The following is a 24,144-nucleotide window of genomic DNA, read 5'->3' as shown; positions in this document are numbered from 1 at the left end:
AGATGATCTCGTAGATCCTTTCCAACCTTGTGATTCCGTGATTCTATGCTTTACAAGCTTTGGCTTTACAGTAACACTAATCCTTCTATAAATATATAATTGCAGATGATCGTTGAACGTGTGCTTGGGAGGAGACAAACACATTTGTTTCCAGGATATCTGGGTTATCAAGCTGCCTGTGATACACAGTGGTCATGGATCTCCCTGACGGGCTCAGGAAGAGCGAGAACTCTAGTGCATCTCTAGAGTTCCAGTCTAGACAGTGTATTTGGCTGATGATGAGGACAGGCAAACATTCTAGGTATTTATCAAGGGATAAAGTGAAGTTTTGAAGGGCTTCCTTCAGTATTTTAATAATTGAAAGCAAAGAAGAATAAAATGGTAAAAATGACCGATTTGATAATATGCATAACTTTAATGGAATCATCTCCATATTCAGAAGAATTCTGTTGTTTGTAATTTTCTTTAGGAGCTTAATGGGAATGCTAATTGAGCATATTGAATTCTTGTCGCTTTGTCAGAAGCTCTGAAGAAAAAGGGCTTTGATTATTTTTTTTTTTGCTTGGAAAAGTAACTGTGGAGCTGTAATTAGAAGTCATTTCCTTTTAGAAATGAAAATAATCTTCTTTGATTCAAGCTTCGGATTGGCAGATCAGCAAAGTAATATATAAATGTTGAAGACAGATCTCCAGAGTTCCTGAATGGGTTTGATGTCGCAATAGCACAGGTCTGATGGTATAAGCTCACTTCTCTTTTTATGACAGAACTAATGCCATAAACCTGTGGGAATAATGAATGTTCTTTATTCACTCCTGAATTTTCATTATAAAGTTAGGGGGGAAAAAAAAAAAAACAAATTGCCTTGAAATAAATAAGGCTTCAGCATAATGTACCAGGCTTTGTGGCTTACAAAAATAATTACGGTAGGAAAGTGTGGTTCCTTGCTTCTTCAAGATAGCCCACAACGTGGTGTTTGGGACTGCCTTGCTCTTTGTGAAGCTGTGAAGGGATTTCAGAGATGAAGTAATTGTGCCTTTCTCTCCTCTAAACCTTCACTTCAAGAGAGGAGAGAGTGCCTCAGAAAGCATCGTCTCTGTCTCATTCCAAGCTCACACTTCTATCTTGAATGTACAATCAGCTACTAGCGTGAATTAATTGCTGTCTTGGATGATTGCCATGACAAAAAAAAAAAAAAGCCACTTTGACAATATGCTCTTCTGTTTTCTATTTCATAAAACAATGTTTGTTACAGCATGAAGAGCAGCTATTGTCAAAGAGGAGCTGCGTGTATTAATTCGCTTGATCCTCAAATGTCATTTAGAAACATTTAAAAGTTTTAGATGTTGACATTTAGACAGAGTACTTTTACAATGGTGCCTTATCAGTGAACTTCACTCCAGAAAAAATCTCATCGATGTCGTAACGTCGTTTCTCATCGAGTTAATTGCAATTTCCATAGCTAGCTTACCCTATTAAACTGTAAAGTAGCTGTTCATTAAGGGTTTGGTGGGGAAAATACTTGTCATTTTGTTGTCACAATATACAGGCTGCAGGCTATAGCAGGTGTTCAGATGATCAAATATTAGTGCAGCAATTTAGGTTCTGTAGACAGGGGCAGGTACACGTCCTTAGAAAACTGGAGATAAAAGAGCAAAGGCTTCCTCTCTGGGGTGCACACGTCTTCCCTAAGCAGCTTGTCATCATCACCAGGTCCAGTGGCTGCACTGGGAAAGGGGGCAGCAGCTTTTCCTTCAGGAATAGTGCTGGGATTTGAGAAGAACGTGCAAATATTAGAGTTTCACTACATTTGAAAAAGATGTGATGATGAACTTTATCTCATTCTGAAGAATAGAAGCTTAATACGGGCTTATCCGTTCATGGAGAGGCAGAATTGCTTCTCTTAGTAAAGTAGATGTTTTCTTCCAAAAATCAAATAAGTGGGCATAGTAAGTTGTATGTATATGCACCCACAATGTATCTATGCAACTGTACAAACTTACTAAAAATTGCTTATTAAATTTTATTTAAATTTACTGAAAAAATAATTGAAATGCATTTGGGAAACTAGTTTTTCTATATACCTTCCCTCTTAAAAGAGGCAGTAATGCCACTGTTAACATTACCATTAAACAAACATGTTAAAGCAGTCATGATTATGGTGGCAATCAAATCTGTATCTCAATGTCTGCATTAAATCTCTGCCTAATTTTTTTCTTTTGACAGAGCAGCAAATGTGAATGAGAAAAAAAACAGTGGTGGGCAGAGCTTGAATAAGTAAGATGATAAGCAATTGCAGCTGGCATTCCTGTGCCTGAACGAGAGAAGTACCCATTTATTTGGAAAAATAGGATAAATAAAGTTAATGTAAATGTTTCTTCTCAAAGCTTAAAGTAAAGTTCTGTAGTGCTGGCACTGTTTTTGCATTTTAAGTGACTTGCTGTACTGCTACGGTTTTGCCTGCAGTCCTACAGATGAAAAGGTCCAATGAATGGCACCGGTTCTGGTTCCCCAGGGGGTTCTCCTGTGGCACAATGAGAAGCGCTGTCTTAAAAAACTCATGCTGGAGATTTGCTGTTGTTTTCTTTTGTTCTGTGAACATGCCTGGTACTTGACCCATGCAGAACCTCCAGCCCCTATCGTGCCTGTAGCAAGGAGCACCACAGCTTGACTCTGTTTGGATGAAGAACTTGGTTGTTCTGCCCATTTTCAGCCTGCCACCAGCTAATTTGGTGAGACGCTTCAAGTTTCTGGCTCAGAAGAGGCTGTAAGCAGTTGATCCTATTCACACTAACAGTTTTACAGACTCTTTCCATACTCCTTGTCATTTTTTCTAGGCTGACAGATACTTGCCAAGCCAGGGTCTACTGGTGCTCAGGCAATTCTAAGCTTTTGGTCACACCATTGATCACATCTCTTTATGCATCCTCTACTATATTATATTATAGACAATTCTTCTAATGGCATAAAGAAACCGTCAGCTTCTTCTCCTTAATAGCAGCAAGTAAGATTAAGTGTGTGCAAACTCAGCTGAAAGTAGCAACTGTTGGCACGGTTTAAAACTCTATTTTTTTCCCCATCTGAGATGAACGTGCTTAACAGAAGACAAAATGGGGATGATGTTTCATAGATTTTCTTATTGTAATAAATTTAAGAAACTTTAAGTTAGTGTCGTGCTGATCTTTATCTTTTATTTTTGGTGAGTCTTTGTAGGTTTGGCTTGGATTTTCTAACTTGCTTTCCTGCGGCTCTTCTGTGCCTCGTTCTGAATCCTGAGCAGAAATAATGGCCAACAAAACAGTCTTTGTGGTTTGTATGAAAAAAAAAAAAGGGATGTCAGAAGTAAACATTTGTTGTTCTGTAACCGCAGTCATCACATTGCAACAAGCACAACCTCCAAATTCAATTCCCTCTTCTGCCTGAATTGCACAGGAGATTATATGTGCACACTGAGGCATGAGGCCCATTGCATAATGCATTTTGTTTAGTCTCCAGCACAGGTTCTCTGTTGGAGACATTTCTTATAAAGAGTGTCAGACACAGAAAAAGCAATTTAGTAAGCACTGTGATCAGATCCTGATGCAATTCTTTTTTGGGCCTGCTGTTTCTGGAAGACATCATTGATAAAAATAGTCTCTATTTTCTTCTTTGTTCTGATTCATTATGTCATCTTTCTGTCGCTTCAAAATATTTTCCCCCCTTTAAGGTGTCTTGTTTTTTTAACAATAAATGAAAGGAATTGTGTTTTTTTTGACAGCGTACTTTAACAACTTGATCTATCTGGATATTGGAATTCTACATTTTTCCATGTTAGTAATCTGCATAAATGCTGGACACAACAGAAAGCCAAGAACACAGCTACCATCTGTCATTTGAGCAGTCAAGGAAGCTGCTAAAAGCTACCTGACAATTGCAGTGCTTAATTGAGAAAGCAGTTTACTGTTAATGGCCTATCTCACATCTTACTTCTCCCCATTAGGCAATAAGGCACCTTTTCTACCTCCGAGGGAAGATTTGAGAGATGAGTTGAGGCATGTCAGCTGCATAACTGCTTGTAGCCCGTGGCTTCTAGGAATGAAGATGAGTTCTTAAAAATAAACAGAACATTTATATTTATTTTAAGTGATTAAATCTGCAGGTCGACCTTCATCGTTGTTGCTTGCTGCTTATACAGATGTTTGAAGTGGACAGTTTTAAAGATGATTTCATAATACTCATATACTATAAAGATTCCCTGGGGCAGACTGGCTTAACATAGTACCAATTCTACCTGTGTTATTGCGCAGTGTTCTTTCACCAAGGTGCTGCACAGCAAAGCAGGAATACTGCTCAGATTTGATTTTCATCACAGGTGTGGACTTTCCATATAGCATGGTTGGACTCTGTAACATTGTGAGATAACAACTGCTATCTGAGTAGAGCATGAGCCTTCCAGTTTAAGGAGTTTCAGGCAAGAAGCGTGCTTGGGGAGTGGACTGCACATCTCTAGGGGAGGAACTTGGGTTTTAAAGGGGTTATTTTCCTCATGTGGCTGCCCCCTTTCCTGGGGAATGGTTTTCCAGAGCAAACTGTTTTGTGTCTGACACAGTACTTGAATTATATTGTGTTTTTACAGGTTGAGTTTTAGAATGTCAGCTAAATGCCATTCTTGCAGTGTAAGTCTTAAAGTGGGATATCTTCATTAGAAAAGTGTTATTTCCCACAGGTAGTCCAAAAGTTTACATTTCTGAACTGTGTCAGAGGGGATCAGGAAAGCACATTCACCCTGCGTTGATGTATTTGTCCCGTGTCTGACCTTAGGAGGCAAGAAGAGAGGGGGAAGGATGAGACCCTGCAAGTACAGGCTTTGATGTGACATAATCAGTCTGACTAATGAGGCATTTTTGGTAGTATCTCAGCTGAATGTGCTTTTTCAGTCTTATTTTTATCATTTACATCACTTGTGGTTGGTTAGCTCCACAAGGTGTTTTCTTTCAATGGCACGAGAGTACTTGTCATCAGATTTATGTGTGTTCACTGTCACAGCCCTCCTTGTATTGGCAGAGCATCCGAAGGAGCAGCAAGAACCAATGCTGGAATGGTTTTGTGATTCTTCCTGCTGTTTTAGTACTGTGTGTTGGCAGTACTGTATGCACTTCTGCACAGCATGGGCATCGCTTTGCTAATTTCTGGTTCACAGCTTGTTCTCCAGCCTCACATGTTCTTCAGCAGAGCACATGGAGAACCGGTGTAACTAATAATCCATCAGCTCGTCTGCAACTTTGCTAGTTGAATGCTGTAGGGGTCGGTTTGAAGGAGTCATGGGTTTCAGCACAGGGTGATGCACGTTGCTTTACTAGTATTTTGTGGCTGGCAAAAAGCTTCTCGCTCTCTTCTGCACAGGGGTCTTGCTGGTTCAGTTAGTTCTGCAGGCTGGCTGTGCATGTGATGTGTGCTGAAGACCCCAGGCTTCACTGGGAGAGCACTGGGTACAGCTACAGCTCCCTGGCAGACAGGCCTATGGCACAGGACTTGCCAGGACTTAGAATGACAACGTGAGCTGTCATGTGCTAGCTAGTTGTGCTGATGCTGACGGCCTGTTCTGATGAAACACAGGCATCTCTGTTGCTTTACACAGGGAGAGAAACTCCAGGGAAGAAAAAAAAAAAGTGATGGCTAAATGTGACATATTGTTTTATTTTGGAATATTTCAGGTTGCCAGTGAAACTCGTCATTGAGAAATATTGTGCTTCCTAGAATTACAGAATACACACATGAGGAACAAAAGAGCTACATTATGCATGCAGTTCAGGCATTGCAAAGCATTCTGTGTATCTTCCCTAGCTTTGTCCAAGCAGTAGAGGCTATAAATTGTCAAACGTAGGAAATAGCCTGCATGTACCAGTTCACCCAATTCCTTTTGAACATTTTGTCCAACAACAGAAGGGCAGGGTGCCCTGTTATGATTTCTCTTGAAGGCCTGTGAGCCACATGGTTGGTGCAGAATTCAGTTCCTGGTTTCCTTGGCTCAAAATACCATTGAGGATTGTCTCAATTCATCCCACAGCTAGGGTGTACTCAAGGAAGTCCGTCCCCAGCTTCGGTGTTTGCAGTTGGCCTGCACTTGGTGCTAGCAGTCATTGAAAACACTGGTGCTCATTGCAGGTGTCAATGCACGCCACTTGACACAAAGCTAGCACAGTGTTTGTTTGGAAATGCATGGAAAAAGGTGACTTTTAGTCATCTGTCACAACTGAGTGTCACTATCTATGCCATCAGTCTTCCAGAGCTGGAAGCCACCCCTGTAGCAATGCTGTCATTTGAACTGATACCGATCCAAATACTTAGTCACTGTTATGTTTTTTTCCTAAAGTCTTTTTAACTTCCCCCCTGATATTCATGAATATTATGACGTGCAAGATTTGAATATAGTAGGTATGCTCTTTTCTCAATTGAATGTGTGTTCTTGTCAGGTAAAACGCACAGGGAGAAGTTTCAGATGGGAGCTGGAGTGTCTGTGATGCCCAAATTGAGACTGGCTCGTGGGCTGGTCCTCACCTGCCTTTGCTGTGGGCTGGTAAAGTCAATCATGCAAAGAGTTAATTAACTAATAAACTACTTGCTTAAAGTCAGCAGCATCCAAATTCATTACAGTTAGCTGTTGTTTGGTTTCGTGGATTTCATAGCACGTGATAGAAGCATTGCCTTGAGCAGAACTGGCAGTCTTAATTCAGCATGGCATCACATGCAGTACAGGGTCGCTTGACTGGGTATCTTCAACTGTTGTGTGGTCTTGCAGTAAGGATCTGGTACTTTGTGAGTCCAACAGGTAATTGTTTAGTAACAGAAGGTAGTAGGAGAGCAGTGTTAGGTACAAGTAGAAATGAGCTATTGATCTGAGGGGGTTTAAGTCACTTCAGAGCTGCTGTTTAGTAGTACATGAAGTCACTGTGTTGTGGGAGGTGCCTGAGTGAGGCTGTAGGTACACAGTTCAAGTGCTTTTGCCTCTTACATATAGAATCACTGAGGTTGGAAAAGATCTTCAGGTTTTACTTCCTCAAGCAGCCTGTTTTCTCTTCTTTTTAATTAGTTTCTACCATGGAGCTCTCCTTGGAAGCAGAGTATGACAGTGATGTTTTCATTGTGTGTCTTTCTGAAGGGTGATGGGATCTGAGTTGCAGTGATGGCTGTCACAGCCCTCGCTCTGTCATTTGCACTGGGCTGTGGCTCTCTCTGCAGAGCTGTAGTCAGGAGCCACCTCCTGTGTGTCTGTAGAAGGCCTTTTCTCATCAAGGGCTGAGCAATGCCAGAGCTTTGCTCTGACTGTGACATCCTGGGGAGCAGGGCTGGGCCCTACTGGACTCCCTGAGCTCCAGTAGGTTGGCTACCCAGTGGGACCACACCAGTGGGACCTGGGAGATGCTGCAAGCACCCATTGAAGCCTTTTCCATTTTTCACATTTTTCCAAGTGCTCACGTAAGCAAGAAATAGCATAGGTAGTGACTGTAGTCTATTGAGCAAAGCATATTTTGACTACAATTTTTTCAAGTAATTATAATCAAGTTTATGTACAACTTCTGGAAAGATCTTTAAAGTGCTTTTACAAATTCATTAACATACTTAATGATGCCATCATTGGTGCAGTTTGGTTTTCATAGTTGTAATTCAGGTTTAAGTGAAAAAGATACTTGCATTATCCACTAATTATTAAAGTAATATCAAAATACCTTTAGTTTTGCTTCAAGGCACATCAATCTACTTCATTCAAAACCCCTTCAAATTATCCCCAAATGTTGGAATTGATTGTGATTGATCTTGTTGCATAGTATCTTCTACCCTATGAGCATCCCATTCAGAGAGTGTGCAGTACTTAGAAACCCAAATTGCATGTTGCATGGAAGGAAAAGGTGATGGATTTCATCTTTCATTCTTTGTTTTCTTATACAGCTTGGTTCTATTCTACTGATTGGTTTGGAATAGTAGTGTAATGGTGGCAGTTGAAGTAAAATCTGCTATATTTCAAATGTGTTTTTTTCTGAATGCTAGTCTTCAGCTTCTCCTTTAATTGGAAGTAAAACAAAGCCAATGTCCTTGCTCTCTGAGTTGCATATCCACTAAGCATTGCTACAGCCTAGTTCCAGGGGTCAGATGCAGCTGAGAGTTTGTTGTTAGCAAGGTTAGATAGCTCACTGCTTCTCTAGCCAAACACTTCTACCTGACTTGCAGTATGGTAATTATGGCTTTAAATCTCAGGCAAATGAGATTGGTTTTGTTGCAGGTATGTCTCTGTCCATGATCTGGATTTGTCTGTGGGTGCTTCAGCTGATTTGTACTTTTAAAATAACTTTTTTTTTTTTTTTTGTACTGAACAATTCTGCGTGATCTTGTCTCTCAGCATGTAACTTCTGTGCAGTCCGAAACCATTTTAAAAATTCAAACATACGTCAAATAGATCATCTTCTCTCTTTCTTTATGCCTATTTTGAGCCAGTCTTTCTCATTACACTTCTAAGAGTTTAATTTTTTAAAGAGTCGGAAGTGGAAACAAACGACTTCTTTTTGCTATTTGAGAACTGCAGAAAAAGCCGTAAGTCATGGGTGTTCAATCTTTTAGCTTGCCTAGGCCTCACTGAGTGAAAAGGAATAGTTTGGGGTCATTCCAAAAGTAATGCCTCCCATTTATGTTCATGGAATCTGTGACAGATACTAAGTAATTCTGTTTGATAGAGCAAATTCTCAGCTACAGAGCATAGGCTTTTTTTGAAACAAATTCACCACTGTTAGCTGTGCATTTTCACCAGTAATGAAGAAGAGCCTGCATGCTGCTGTGATCCTCAGCCACTGTCACTACTGTTGGAGTGCACCACCGCCTTACTTTCAGCAAACATTGATGAATGTCTGTGGGTGCCATTTTTTCTGCATGGAGGAATTCAATGCCATACCTTTGCTTCATCTGCTCTTCCATGTCAGACGCCATTCTGTCAGACTGCCCCTCTGCTGCCATCTGTCGCATGGCAACAAAATGTGATGGGATATTGGTGGGAAGATTCAGCCTCTACTGCCATACCACCAGCATCCACCTCTGACATCGTGAGCCAACGTAGTAAAACAAGAGGCATTACTTTTGGATCAGCCATCATAAAACATATCAAATAGTTAAAATGTGTTACTTACATACATTACTTAAACTTTTAATATTTTTATTAAAATGTTGAAAAATGAGCAACAATAACATAGAGCTGGTGGGATATTTGACTTTGTTATTGTGAAACTAATGCGTGAATCTGGTTCAATAAAAGTGATTTCAATTCTTAATTCTCAAGAGATTTTTGATGTTAAGGTTGCTTCATCCTTGCAATAATTGTTCACAAATGTGCATGCCACCAAAAGAGATGACGTGAATAGGGTGTGACTGTGAAGAGAGGAATATTTCTTCTTGGTAAGAGAGGTCTTATAAAAGCCTGGCAAAGAGACATGATCAGAATTTTGAGTCGAATATCTGATTGCAACTCTTCACATTCTGCTTGAAAATTTGCAGATAATCACAGAATCACAAAATCGCAGAATCGCCAATGTTGAAGAAGATCTCTAAGATTACGTATTTCAACTATCCACCTATCCCCAGTATTTCAGCCCCCCAAACCGCATCCCTCAGTACTACATCTAAGCATTCCTTTGAACACCTCACCACCTTTGAACACCAGTGACTCACCACTTCCCTGGGCAGCCCATTCCAATGCCTGACCACTCTTTCGGAGAAGAAATTTTTCCTAATATCAATCTGATCCTCCCGTGGTGCAACTTGAGGCTACTCCCATTTAGTTCTGTTGTTATTTATGTGGGAGAAGAGGCTGACTCCCACCTCGCCACAACCTCCTTTCAGGGAGCTGTAGAGAGCACTGAATTTTCTTCTGAACCTGCTCTTCTCCAGACTAAATAATACCAGTTACCTCAACCAATCCTCATAAGACTTGTGGTTTGGACCCCTCACCAGCTGCTTTATCATGGAATCATAGAATGGCTTGTGTTGGAAGGGACCTCAAGGATGCTCCAGGGCCTCAAAGTCTGTCTTCTAGTGAGGGACCAACGACTGAGCACCGTACTCAAAGTGCAGCCTCACTAGAGCTTAGTACAGGAAGACAACCATCTCATCTTCCTGCTCCTGCTGTCTGCACTAGGTCTGATAAAACCAGGATGCCATTGGTCTTCTTGTCCACCTGGGCACACTGCAGGCTCATGTTCAGCCGAGCACCGACCAGCACCCTAGGTCCATTTCTTCTATCCAGTCTTCCAGCCATTCTGCCCCAAGCCTGCAGTGTTGCCCGAGGTTGTTGCGACCAAAATGCAGGACCCGGCACTTGGTCTTGTTGAACTTCATCCCACTGACCTCAGCCCAGTAATCCAGCCTGTCTAGATCCCTCTGAAGGGTCTTCCTAGCCATAGGCAGATTGACACTTCCTCCCAACTTGGTTTCATGTGCAAACTTACTGAGGGTGCACACAATCCCCTCATCCAGGTGATTGATAAAGGTATTAAACAAAATGAGCTCCAGTGTCGACCCCTGGGGAGCACTCTTGTGTCCGGTTGCCAGCTGGATTCAACTCCATTTACCGCCAGTCTTTGGACCTGGCCCTCCAGCCAGTTCTTTACCCAGCAAACAGTGTACCTGTCCAAGCCTACTTAACAACTTTTTTTACCTTGTTTTTTTTTGACAACTGTTCACCAGACAGCCCTCAAATGTTTGGTTTGCAGGAGGGGACTGGGGAAATAACATCCCTCCTACTGTATGTGAAAATCAGGTCAATGACCACCTGAGGAACCTGAGCATCCGCACGTCTATGAGTCCCAATGAGATGCATCCCAGAGTCTGAGGAAAATAGCAGATGTAGTTGCCAAGCCACTTCCAAATTTGAAAAGTCATGGCAATCAGGTGAAGTCCCTGCTGACAGAAAAAAAGGCAGCATCATGCCCATTTTTAAGAAGGGTATAAAGGGTGATCCTGGAAATTACGGTCCCGTCAGACTTATCTCTATGGTGGGAAGGAGCATGGAATAGATGATCCTGGAAGCTATGCTAAGCACACTGAAGAGTGAGAAGTGATACAGGTGAGCCAGCATGGCTTCATCAACAGCAAATCCTGTCTGACCAACCTGGTGGCTTTTTATCACGGTATCAATGCATCCAGGGAAGAGCCACCGATGTAATCTGTCTAGACTCTGGTAAGGCCTTTGACACAATACCCCACAACATCCTTCTCTCCAAATTGGAAAGATAGGGATTTGATGAGTGGACTGTTGAGTGGATGAGGAACTGCCTTCAGGATTGAGTTCAGAGAGTGGTGGTCAGCGTTTCCATGTTTGGATGGAGATCAGTAACAAGTAACAGGAAAAGCACGTGTGCATATTTTTCTGCTGAATTGTGTTCAGCCAGTGATTCAAACTGTGTACAGTTGTGCAAATTTGCCATAACTTGAGTTGGCACTGCACTGTTCCCTCTTCATGCCATGGTTTCAATCAGACAACATTAAAAGCATGCTAATATTTGGTTGTTGCTGAGCCACCCTGGGCCACTCAGTGGGTGGAAGTCATGATGCCACGATGACCTGGGGCTGGGAGTGGGTGCATGTGGGCAGGGCTGGGCCAAATTCAGGGTGCAGGTTGGATGTGCCTGACATATGTGGAGAGGCAGAAGCAAGGAGGTCTCAGCTCTGTGCCAGTAGGCAGATGCCTTGAGCCCAGAATCATAGAATCATAGAATCACTAAGGTTGGAAACGACCCACAGGCTCATCCAGTCCAACCATTCACACATCACCAATGGTTATCACTAAACCACGTCCTTCAACACAACATCCAGACGTTCCTTGAACACCTCCAGGATCGGTGACTCCACCACCTCCCTGGGCAGCCCATTCCAGTGCCTGACCACCCTTTCAGAGCAGTAGTATTTCCTAATATCCAGCCTGAATCTTCCCTGGCGCAGCTTGAAACCATTCCCTCTAGTCCTATCACCAGTCACACGAGAGAAGAGGCCGACCCACAGCTCACTACAACCTCCCTTCAGGTAGTTATAGAGAGCAATAAGGGCTCCCCTGAGCCTCCTCTTCTCCAGACTGAACAATCCCAGCGTTATTATCCATAATGCTGGCAGTTATTGCAGTGTGAGTTACTGCAATGTCCAGCTAAACTTTTCAAATGTGCTGTCCTTGCAGTGTCTGTACTTCGACTTGAATTTATGTTCTACTGTATATTCTTACAACAAATTAGATTTTTGTTTCCTTTTTTAAAGCATTTGTTGTATTTCACTTCTGTGATGATGTCTGAAATACCTGATTCGAGGGACTGTCTGTGGCAGTGTAGTTAAGCATTTGCTTGGACTTTTATGACTTAGAGCCTTTCTCTGAAAATATCTTTATAGTATAAAATGTATCAAAACATAGAAGATCACTATCTACTTAATTTTTATTTTACTAGGACCTGTGCTGTAAGTATTCTCTTAAATGCGAGTTCTTTTTCTCCTACACTTTCAGCAAATATCAATTTCAGTGGGATGTTTTTGTACTAAAGCTAAAGAACCTGCCTATTGGCTTTCTAATTTGTTTGAAATCTGTCTGATTTTTCATTTCAGGCACATGTGAACCCTATCAGTGTCACTCCACCCATACAAGCCATAGATCAAGACCGAAACATCCAGCCTCCTTCTGATCGACCGGGCATCCTCTATTCCATCCTAGTTGGTTGGTGTCTGCTACTCTTGCTATCACTCATAATCACTTTATTGTGACCAGAGAAAGATTGACTGGGAGTGTGGAAGCCTAATGAAAGTTCATTTTGTGGTTAGTGGGATGTTTGAGTTCACTGCTCTACCTATTTATATTTAATTGCTATTTAGCAGCTTATTCAAATGGCTACATTATTTATTATTATTTATTCAGATTAGATTCATAATTGTCTGTTTTAGCCGACAGGGCAACACAGCAAGCAAAAGGAGAAAGACTTGTTTGTGCTCACAGCTGTTCTTCAGTGCATTTTTTTCATTCACAGGTGCAGAGGTGCAGTAAGAGATGCTAGAGAAAGGCAATGAGAGCAGGTCTCTCCCAAAAGTCTTCTGACACAGAGCAGCTTAAAGGATCTCACTGCATCCAACAGTAGTTTTGCTGCCTGTGTGCTTATAGAAAGAGTTCAGAGATAGATACTTCACTGGAGAATGTTTGGCATTCTACTATTTGTTTTTCTCTTGCTATTTTCTTCTGTTCAGAATTTGTTTCCAGTTCTTTAGCTTGTATGATTTGCTAATAGAGAGGCCTAAGGCAGTGGTTTGCAGTTTCAGTCCTCCACCTGCCCCATTCTTTGCACAGCAGAGAACACAGCAGTATTTTTGGTACCCTGCAACTAGCATGGGAACTGGGAAATGGTTTGGTTTCTATAAAAGCAGGAAAAACAGGAAAAAAGTTTTTTCTCCTGTTTGCTGCTTTAAACTGCAGCTACGTGGCTTTCTTGCTATGGAAGTATATATTTTAATGAGGATATTGCATAATTTTTCCTTGTCAATCAAAAAGAAAATTTATGCACTAGAATTCTGTTGTGAAAGAGGGGAAAAGTAAGTTTGGTTATTTGGTGTGTCTGACATTGTCAGATCTTAAGAGAAAACAAAAGTTTGGCTGCCATACCAAGATAGAGCTGGCCAGTGCTTAGGGTCATAGGAAGTCATCAATGTTTAAGTCCACCATGACTATGAATAGCAACACATTTCTAGGTAATTATGATATGTTGGTCTTTTTCCCTCCAAAATGAGCAGCTGCCTGTGGATCTCTCGTGTTTTCCTTCTCAGCATTGATCCCAGGGTTCCTGTTGCTTCAAGCTGGCAATACTCCCTGGCTCCTAGACTCTGGGGATGATCCACAGTGGGAAGATTCCCACTCACACCACCTCCTTTTCCTCTTGGTTCCCAAGGTCCTAAAGCCCTAAAGCACAGGATTTTCAGGTTTTAGGAGATCCCTGGCTAAGTTGGTTGCACATCTCAGAGCGAGGTCATGCAGCCACTTGGGACCATTTTTTCCAAACTTCCAGCTGCACTGCAGTGAGCATGCAGGTCCCAAGGTCTGTGAGTGAGTGCAGGAGCATGACCATCCTGCTGTCAACAGGCTGATCTTGAGGCTTTTTCAGCGCTCTACTCCCAGCACAAAGAGAGATATCAAATCAGCCTCAACACAGCAGACTTCAGGTTTTGTTTGGATACCCATTAAAGCAACTCGTTTCCTTCAGGCTGTAACTGGATTCAAGTCTAGAAGTCCAAGGACCACCTCAACTATTCCTTTTCCAGCAAAGTTATTTTGTGAGGAAATTTGTAAATATTTGCAGAGTAAATACAAAAGGTGCTTTCATACTTGAATTCTTTCTTAGTTTATTTGTAAGTTTAACTATTGACAGTTATGCTCAAGGGCAGCAGTTAGTCCATTTGTTTAAAGTTCTAAAAGTAACTTGCAGAGTTCTTCAGGATTTAATTTTAAAGATTGTGTTTCACTAACCTGTGATGTTTTTAATGTTTGAATAATTGTTGTGACCTGAGAGAAATAACGCAGAAAGATGTATTATAGAAGTTTCTTTCTTTTTTTTCTTTTGCTTGTTCACTGGAAGTGCTGTCACTTACTTTTTTTTTCCCCCTTTTTTGAGCCTTGGTCTTCAGAAGTACTTCTTTTTAGATTTTAAGTCCATTTTCATCTTTGTAAGTATGTAGTGCTATTTATATTGTAGACTTTGCTGCAGAAAATTTTAAGTAGTTTCAAGAAATGGGCCTTGCAGATATTTCTTGTTATATGGATTTTCCCTTGCTTTAGATCTAAATGTAGTTCTTCTTTAATATATATATTTAAACACTTAGAGGTTTGAACTGTGCACACAGAATGAGAAAATAAGCTACTTACTGAATATGAGATTGATTTGGAATTCTGTTTGATTCTTCTGTGTTCTAATTTGGTGGTTCTTTTCCACTGCTTGCTTTCTCCTCCTGTACTCCAGTATAAGTCAAGTCTCAGTGTGTTCTTTAGGCACTGCATGTAATATCTGAAGTCTGTGCATCTTTCTCAGTATCTTAAGGGTATGCTGTCAAGAAACCTTTCTGTTAACAAAACCCTGCATCCCTGCAGTGAGAGCTCACTTCCACATCATGTGGCCTTCTAACTTTGTCCTGAAGTGCTGATAAAAATCTCTGGCTGTCATGCTTTCAAGATAACTGGCCTTTCAAGCGTTCAGGTACATGCTGCAGTGCTGCCTGCAACAAATGCAGAGGTTGCAAGTGAACCTCTCCACTTTGGAGAACAGCAGGTTCCCCAGCAGTCCACTGGAAAGAGACTTTCTCGATGAGATAAATGCTGTGGAAGTCTTGTTACATTGATGTGAGCATAACACCGCCAAAGACAACGGTAGCTTGAGGGTAAAGGACTTAGGAAATGAAGAAACAGCCCAACCCCATTATTTTCTGCCTGCTTTTTCATTCTAACCTGAGTGCAGTCCTCTCAGAGGATGGATCATGATGTCTGAATGTACTTGTTCGGGTAGTTAGGAGTTGATATTGATGAAACGATAGAAAAACAGGTCTTCAATATTCTTAAAGGATCACCCTAAAATATAGAACTAGTTACAACCAAGTGCTGCTGGGGTGGTTGTCTTCTGTATTGCCTAATGGACATGATGAAAGAAGTGCTTCAGATAAGAGAACTGAACTGGAACCGTAATGTAGTAGTTCACCTCTTAAGCTTGATCTCTTGAAAACCTTATGTTTGCATTTTTGTTTTTCATGCATGATTTTTTGACACTCATCAACTGTAAGGAATTTTAATTTACAAGTCAGTGCAGCCAACCCACCTCTTTTGCCTGGCATACAAGTTCCTTCCCTTTGACTGTATTGTGAAGTAAAAGCACTGTAGGACTCAGCCATTTACACTCATCTGCAGTTTAGCCTCATTTTTTCACTAATGTGAACTGAATCACAACCCAGTGTTACTCTTGTTTTGTACAGCTTAGCCCTGTTTGAAAGCCTACCCAATATTTTTAAGTTTTTCTTTTCTCGGGTCTGTTCCTTGGGAAGTACCAACTTTCCTTGAAATAATAAGTTCCTACTTTTCACTGTGGAACCATCTCTGTTCTTTTCTGATCGTCGTCCTTGCTCTCTTTTCCTCCTTTAAACGTGTTTTTTTTTCTCCTAGATTATTTCCCATTATCCTTATACAATATTAGCTTCTCCTCCTGCACTGCAGATCACGTAGTGTTTCTTAAAGCCATCTCCATCCTCCCCTGTTTATTGGTTGTCTTTTTAGGAACCTTACTTTCTTCTTTCTTAGTGGTTTTTTGCATCTACTCTTTCGTTTTTTTGATTTTCAGCATCAGTATCAACCCATATGATACACAGCCTCCTAAGGTTACAGTAATTTGTTATCTGTCCCCTGTTCTTAAAACATCTGTTTTTGTTAATTAGGAGTTGAAACTGAAAGGAGTGAAAAAAGGACCTGGACCTAGAAACCCTGCACTTCTGTTGGTGGTGTTAAAGTAAAATTATCTGCCCAGAGAGGCTGTGGATGCCTCATCCCTGGAGGTGTTCCAGGTCAGGTTGGACAGCCTGGTTTAGGATTAAATGTGGAGGTTGGTGGCCCTGCCTGCAGCAGGGTGGTTGGAGCTTGATGATCCTCGAGGACCCTTCCAACCCAAGCCATTCTACGGTTCTAGATTTGTTGTTGTTCCTGCTACTACTCTCCAGTCTGTATTGATATATACTCAGAATTCACTGAATATCTGTGGGATGTGTGTGCCTCTGTATATATATGATTCTATGAGACGTGTGTAGGATTCTGTGGTGTCTCCCTATATATGATTCTATGATATATATACCCACACATGATACAGCAAATGGATATCATATCATGATGTGCAAATCAAATTACTGCACATGAATCTGGGCAGTAATCTGTCTCCTGGGAAAGCTACAGTCTTTCTAAAAGCAGTTTCTAATCATTCTACTTCAAAAGTGAACAATAATAGCTTCATTTATCAGTGAAGTGATCTTTTTTATGTTGAATGTTACAGCCTGTTACACAGTGCTGTGGGTATGGTGTGACAGTATTTGTCTTGCTCTTGGGGCTGCTTTAAGATACAGTGACCCGTGAGCTTTGTGGACTTATTGAGGCATCAGCACTACAATGTGGCTTTTGGAACCCTGCTCTGTTGAGATCTAGGCTCTCACATCCTTCCAGTTGGGAGTCAGGCCAGCTGAGGGGAAAGCTGGGCCATTAAACCCAAATGGAATGGGACATTGCACATGACTACGGTAGGTGGATGAAGTCTGCTGATAGACAAGCAAGGACAATCTTGTAGGAAAAATGTGCTATAGGCTTAACTATCAGGAAGTCAAGAAACTGTTGCTGAACCATGTATGACATGTTTATGACTTCATCCACCTCTGGCAATTAATGCTCCACCATTGCTGAATTTTGCTATCTTTGAGATGCTTGTGGCTAAAATCATCATCTCATCTGTCCTCAAACAGTAGCATGGCTGTCTTGGGCTTAGTGGTAACATCCTTCTGTCGTATTTAACAAAGGTGGGTTTCAGAAGCATGGCAGAAGGAGAAAGATCTGCAGTGCAGGCTCATTTCTCTGTATGTCCTCTTAGCTGATTGCATGTGTTCCTATCTCCTGGAATCTGAGTAGCAGAACTGTCACTGAGGGTGTATTTGGGGTCCTGCTGTTATTGACTGCTGGGGCATTCCCAGTTGGCAAGAACCTTCTCTACTAGAGGGAATAATGAAATGGTGATATGATTAAAGGCATACTGCTTGCAGGACTGTAAAGCCACATGTACAAATTATGAGATGTTTTACTCCTATAATAACAAGGTTGGATTTTGCTTCTTTGGTGACTAATGAGTAAGATATATTGTTTAACTGTATCTTTCAGATTAGCTCAAATCCCAGTGTTGTTTTTTGGCAGGTACTCCTGAGGATTATCCACAGTATTTCCATATGAACCTCACAACAGCTGAACTCACTCTCCTGAAGCCAATAAACAGGGATTTGCACCAGAAGTTTGACTTGGTTATTAAGGTAATTTTGACTACATTCTTAGTTCCATATGCTTTTGAGAACTGCCTAGTGACAAAAAGAGAAAATGGAAGAGGGTCCTGCTTTTCTTTCTTGCTTTTTTTTTTTTTAACTGTCATCAGTGGTTGCCATCATAGGAGAGAAGGCTGTGAAGCATTTTTTAAAAGGGATTGAGTCATGTTAGAGTTGTTGCATTTAATTTTATGTTGATGCCATGCGAGCCAAGTAAGCACCACTTGCATGTTGGCTCTTTATTAAATCACTAGTCTTGAGAATGCATTAATTTTATATTTCATGTATTCTCCAGTTCACATCCCATAGTAGAGAATCTCATAGATACAGATAAATGTCTGACTGAACACGGGAGCACCTCCACACGCTGATGGGATGTGAGAAGTTGGGTTCCTCTCTTTTGTATATACCACTCTCCTAGTTTTTACAGTCTGACTCGGAGACAGTGCAGCTCTTGACTGAAAGCATGTAGCAGTTTTGAAGAGTCTGTCCCTACAGAACATCTCAGAACAAATCTTCATCTGGTTACTGCAAGTTTTGCAAGTGTAGAATAATTTCAGTATTAGATGCTTTCTTTGCTCATTTGACAATTGAGAGAAAAAGATTTGGGGTGATGATATTAATATTTAATTGCTAAACTTGTTAAATGCAGAATTAATTTCTCTTTAAGCAAAGGTACCAAGTGTCCTGCAGGGACTCTAAAAATCCGCTCAGTAAAGATGTCTTCTAATGACAACAGAGCAGAATTACGTTTGGTTCTTTTGGAGACAGTCTTGGGTTGTCCTTAAAGCTGTTGTTTAAGGACACAGAAAAATGTGTAGGTTTTGCTGTGTTTATTGGTAAGCAGAGGAGCAAATAAGAGAGTAAGAACTGCAGTATTGATTTAGAAATACTCAAGCAAACCACTGCTTTTTCATTGTATTTTATGTAGAACGAAGAGTGGACTGCAGTGTGATACATCTGCATCTTGTAGGAATTGTTTCTTTCCTTGTCTCAGAGCATTTATTAAGCACAAAAGAGCAGTTTTTCTGGGAAGATAATGATAAATTCATTAATTTACTGTTTATTAACATACTTCCTGTATATTCAGAGGAACATGCGATTATAGAGGCAGAAGAGAAGCAATATTGCAACATAGAGGCATTTTGAATAACTTCTTAATTCTTGATTATTGCATTTGTGCATCCAAGCACAAAGCTTTGCGTATGCTTGGAGTGAAATAATTTGCAGTTTGACTCTTCTGTAATCCATTTTTGCCCTTCCTTTCTGCTGCACAGTTCTACTGTCACTGCGATGGATGAGTAAACACAGGTGTAGAAGACTCAGTAAATATACACGAGTTAGGCTTCTCTTTAAACATAGAATACAGTGGTTGTGCACAGCTTGCTAAATGTAATTCTTAAAATATTCCCTCTGATATCAGGAGACCAGGTTGTTTTGTTTTTTTCTTTAAAAATGAAAAGGAAAAAAAGCAAAAAAGAAACAGGCAGTTAAGTCAATACATGGTTATAGAATGCGTGAGGCAAGATGGACAGGAAATTGGTGTGCTGATTTTTTTTTACATTGAAACTGCGTGGCTGATAAATGTTTAATTCTCAAATAAGAAGACAAGTGAAAAAGCTGGATTTCTTAATAAGCTTAAGGCTGGTTTTCAGCCTTCTAGCTATCTCCAGGTGTTTTATAGTAAGGTAGAAAACTTTCTGGCTATCCCATGGAAATTCCTGTTGCTTCTGTTCCTTGCAGAGCAGTGGGGACTTTTTCTAAATATGGACTCTTTGTCTTTCCCATTTTCATTTCCATATGGCAACTGTAAGGCTGTCACAAGAAGCAGGTGGATTTAGTGTTCTGAACCTGAAAGGGCTTTCCAGTGCTGCTAATACTGCAACAAAAAACATACTGCATGTCAGACCTCCTTAACTCAAAATATGTAAGCCTGTGAATGCAGCCTTGCTTTAAGCATCTGCTGAGATCCTCAATAAAATAATAAACCAATTAAAAGTGCATTTCCTCAGCACTGTCACTACAGCTGCTCTTTCTCCTGGAAGACAAAAAAATTGTAACAGGAAGATACGTAATTAGCTTATTCCAAAGTAGAGTTAACCTCACTTCTGCTTTTAACTTTATATTTGCTTTTAGAAGGGGATATAGATGCTTGGAAAGAATGATCATCTTTCTGGAAAGAACATGACCGTTGTGCTGTAGAGATGAAACTACGTGCATGTTGTCACGAGCTTGGAAAAGCAGGAGTGGGGAGGGTTGACGTATGTTGTTGTTGATTTTTACATGTGTACATCAGGAAACAAACAGGAAAACTAGCCAGGTTGATGCACTTTGTTCCTTTCCTATTTGAACATCAGTTATTTATCAATCAGACAAAATCTAACCTGGCAGAGCGTTAAAATCAACTTGTGAAATGAGTGGGTGGCTTACACAATCCATGAAATGCCAGTAAGAAGAAACACTGCGCTCCAGAGGAATTTGCCACACCTGTAAGAGGTCATATTTGGATACCTGCATTCATGGTGGGCAGTCATTTAGTTCCTAGGGACTTGTATAGCTTTCAGAGCTGGATGAAGGTCAGTGGTGAGCTTACAAGGACTGTCAGATCAGCATGAGTTTTTGGTGATTTGTTAAAAACATCATGACGACTTGCAGAGCAAAAAATCAACCATGTACCATGGCCTAACTACATCAGTGGACAAGGGAGGAGCCAGTGATGTCATGTCTCTGAACTTCTGCAAGACCTTTGACACAGTACCCCACAACATCCTTCTGTTTGCATTGAAAAGGTTTGGATTTGATGGCTGTCTTGTTTGCTGGACAAGGAGCTGGTTGCAAGATCATACCCAGAGAATTATAGTCCAGTTTTTCAAAAGGGAAGTGGGGAATAAGTTCCCAGCCTCGAGTAACATTTGTAGCCTAACTTTTTAACAAAGCTTTTTCTTGGTTGTGAAGATTTTATAGCTCTTAGGGAACAGGCTCTTATGAAAAGGAGTTGCTTTATGTCAGTCGCGTGGGGTTTTTTGGTGCCTTCTCAGCGTAGTCAGTAGCAGAAGTACTACTTCAACACTGTGTGGCAGCTGTGCAGATTGTCTTGAAGAATATCCCTACCGAATGTTTCCAAATCTTGCATACCTGCCTCAAAAATCCATTTTCCCCAGATGGCATTTCAGTCAGACTGTCGTTAACCCCATTGCAGATAATGCCATAGAAACAATTCTGTGTAGTGAGATTTTGTTTCCTTGTTGTTTCAGCAGTAGCAGAAGGTCAATGCAAGATGTCAGAGCTGAACAGACTTAAAAATTCCAACATTACAAGGAAATTGGCTTGGGGTCCTATTCTGCAAGCAGTGATGTTGAACTTTGCAACAGCTGTATTTCCTCTGTTTGCTCACCAGGCTTGAATCTCTGTGTGGAGTGTGATTTCCAAGTTTTAGAAGGCTTTCTTTTTTTCCTGCCTGGTTGGCAGCAGCATTTATATAGGCTGTGACTGGGGACAGGAAGTTTGTGTAAGGAAGTTGGACTTGCTTGGGGTATATGTGTAGAGGCTGAGCCCCGCTGTCAGCCAGACCAAATTCCATCTTAGTTGTATGTGGAGGCTGTTGCAGGTCGATGCACTGTATGAGAACAGCTGGGTGTTCAGCAGTGATCTCAAGTGGACGTGGGCACTCTGAAGGCAGGGTGTGCATGTATGCCATGTCTTGTTTGATGCACTCATTAAACAAAGACTTATTTTCAGAGTCGAGTTGAAAGCAGAGAGAGGTGCTTAGAGGATGCTTCTCCCACTAGGAAGTGCAGAGGGCAAGGCAGTGAGCAGTTTCAAAGGATGAAGTCACCAGAGACAGCGCTTAGAACCCTTCTTAAGAACCTTGGGAATAATCTGTAAGGGTGAAATAACAGTGTTTATTATGAATTTGAGCTACTACACAACATTAGAAATGTAAAGATTGGCAGGCATCCCCAGAGACTGACCATTGCAGCTCCCCTGCGATGTGGATGAGGCTCAGTACCTGCCAGGCTGGAGATGTTACAACCTCAGGGCAACCTGGCCCAATATTTGAGTCTCTTCTTGTGCTTAAGTGCAAGAATCTCTATGTCAGTTTTTGCACAGAAGTGACCTCCAGATGCCTCACCAGTGCTAAGCAGCATGCAGCCTGCTGGCAGCACTTCTCTTAATGCAGCAGGTTTTTTTTCTGAGGGCGGGTTGTTCAGTTCATCCAGGAGGTCCCTCAGGTACTGCTCTGTAAAGCTGTTTTCTGGCTGGCTGTCTCCTAACAAGTACTGGAGGTGTTCCTCCCCATGTGCAGAATTTGGCATTTCCCTTTTTTTTTTCTTTTTTTTTTTTTGATTTGATGACATTCCCATCTGCTCCTTTCTTCAGCCTGCCAAGATACTTCTGTGGGCTTTATGTGAGAAGAAATAAATGGATGATAAAATGACTGATAAAATTCTGCATAGCTAAAAATAGGGTGAAACAAGTCAGAAGAGATCCTTATGCACAAAGTGATGGAATCTCCCCTGGCTTGGGAATGAGATACTGGCTCTGTAACTGATAACTGAAAGTGAAGGCTGGCTCAGTGATCTGTGGCTGTCAAGAAAAAGCAAATAGGCTATTAGAAATTATTAGGAAAAATGGAGAACAGAACAAGGGAGAATCACTGCAGTATTCTGTAGGTCCAGGATGCGTGGACTGTCTTGACTGCAGTGTGCAGCTCTGGTCTCTGTCACTGAAAGGATGGGACAGAACTAAAGGAGTTTCAAATTGGAGGAAAGGAACACGATAGAAACGCCTGAAATGCAATGTAATTCTGAAAGTGAAGAGGACTCAGTAGCTCATTTCTGCAATGCAAGAGGGAGGAATTGTCAAACGGCACAAGCAGGTTGCATGTTGAAAACAGGAGGAGGTTGTTCACCTGATGCACTTTGTCTGCAGAGTGCTTTGACAGGCAGCTGTCTGGGGCTGAAGGTTGGCATGGGCTTAAAGGCTTAAAACCCAGGCAGGTTTGAGAAAGAACGGCCCTCAGAGAAACTCAGAGAACTTCCAGTGTAGGAAACAGGAGCTGCTTACGTTTCTCTCCTGGCTTCTTTGGCTGCTGCTTGCAGCTGTGATGTTGCACTGCACGGATTATTGATTTGATCGAGTTCTGTTGTTCTTTTGATGTTCTTTTATATTAAGAATTTGAAAAAACATTAGTGGTAGCAGGCAGAAGGACAACAAGCATCCCTTGAGCCTCACTAAGCTGCAAAGTCTTGGGCTGCTGTTGAAGAGATCCGTAAGATTTTGTGAATTAAGTCCTGAACTGACTTTTTTTTTTTTTTAAACATCTGATATTGCAGTGTTTGGTAGCTTTTGTAATATCAGCCTCCAGTTCTTCTCGTCCTATGTTGATCTCTTGGTCTGTTTGCTGACTTCTAGTCATCAATTTGTTCAAAGTCGCTGTTGCTGTCCCTCTCTTCCAGTGTATCCCTGCATGTGGTGCTCAGGGACGTGATTTAGTGGAGGGTTGTTAGAGTTAGGGTAGTATGGTTAGGTTAAGGTGTGACTTGGTGATCTTTTAGGTCTTTTCCAACCTGAGCATTTCTATGATTCTATCTTGAAACATCTATTTTCCTGCACTTAAGAGGTTGTATGCTTATTCTTCTTTGTTCTTCTGCATCGTACGATGGTGGCAAATAGGAATTTTGGCAGAAGGAATAAAGCTCCCCTTGTTTGGTTTAATCAGTGTGATTGTAGCTTAACTATACATATGATTATAAAGACTTAGCAGTCTGAACTACGTGTGAGGGTTGCAACAGATGACAGCTTGAAAAAGCAGAAACAAAAAAACCTTCATAGTATCTGTTATTGAAGAGGTCACTAGAAAGTAAGCCGTATGGTAAAATGTTTGTCTTCCTAAATATCAGTGACTTTGGCTGTTTTCTCTCAAGTTCCTCTTGAGTGCAAAGCAGAATATAAAATATAGCCCACGTGACAAGTAGGATCTTCCAAAAATGTGTTGTCCTTGCTCTGGAAATGCTTTGTTGTTTTTTTTTTTCTCTCTCTTTTGAAATGCAGCTGAAGATATTCTCT

General features: G+C 41.2%; 1 protein-coding gene across 5 annotated transcripts in view; it reads left to right on the top strand.

The window, feature by feature from the left end:
* PCDH15 (protocadherin related 15) overlaps window positions 1-24,144 on the top strand; it is an 858,090-nt gene that overhangs the window by 650,512 nt on the left and 183,434 nt on the right. For all 5 annotated transcript variants that reach the window (XM_090144727.1, XM_031602523.2, XM_090144725.1 and 2 more), the window contains 2 exons: window positions 12,601-12,709; window positions 17,954-18,066. In XM_090144727.1, the coding sequence (XP_090000853.1) occupies window positions 12,601-12,709; window positions 17,954-18,066 (222 nt within the window). The remainder of the gene's footprint in view (window positions 1-12,600; window positions 12,710-17,953; window positions 18,067-24,144) is intronic.

This window comes from Phasianus colchicus, chromosome 8, assembly GCF_987193195.1.
Source record: "Phasianus colchicus chromosome 8, bPhaCol1.hap1.1, whole genome shotgun sequence".
NCBI lineage: Eukaryota > Metazoa > Chordata > Aves > Galliformes > Phasianidae > Phasianus > Phasianus colchicus.
This window is presented reverse-complemented; position numbering and strand designations above follow the sequence as displayed.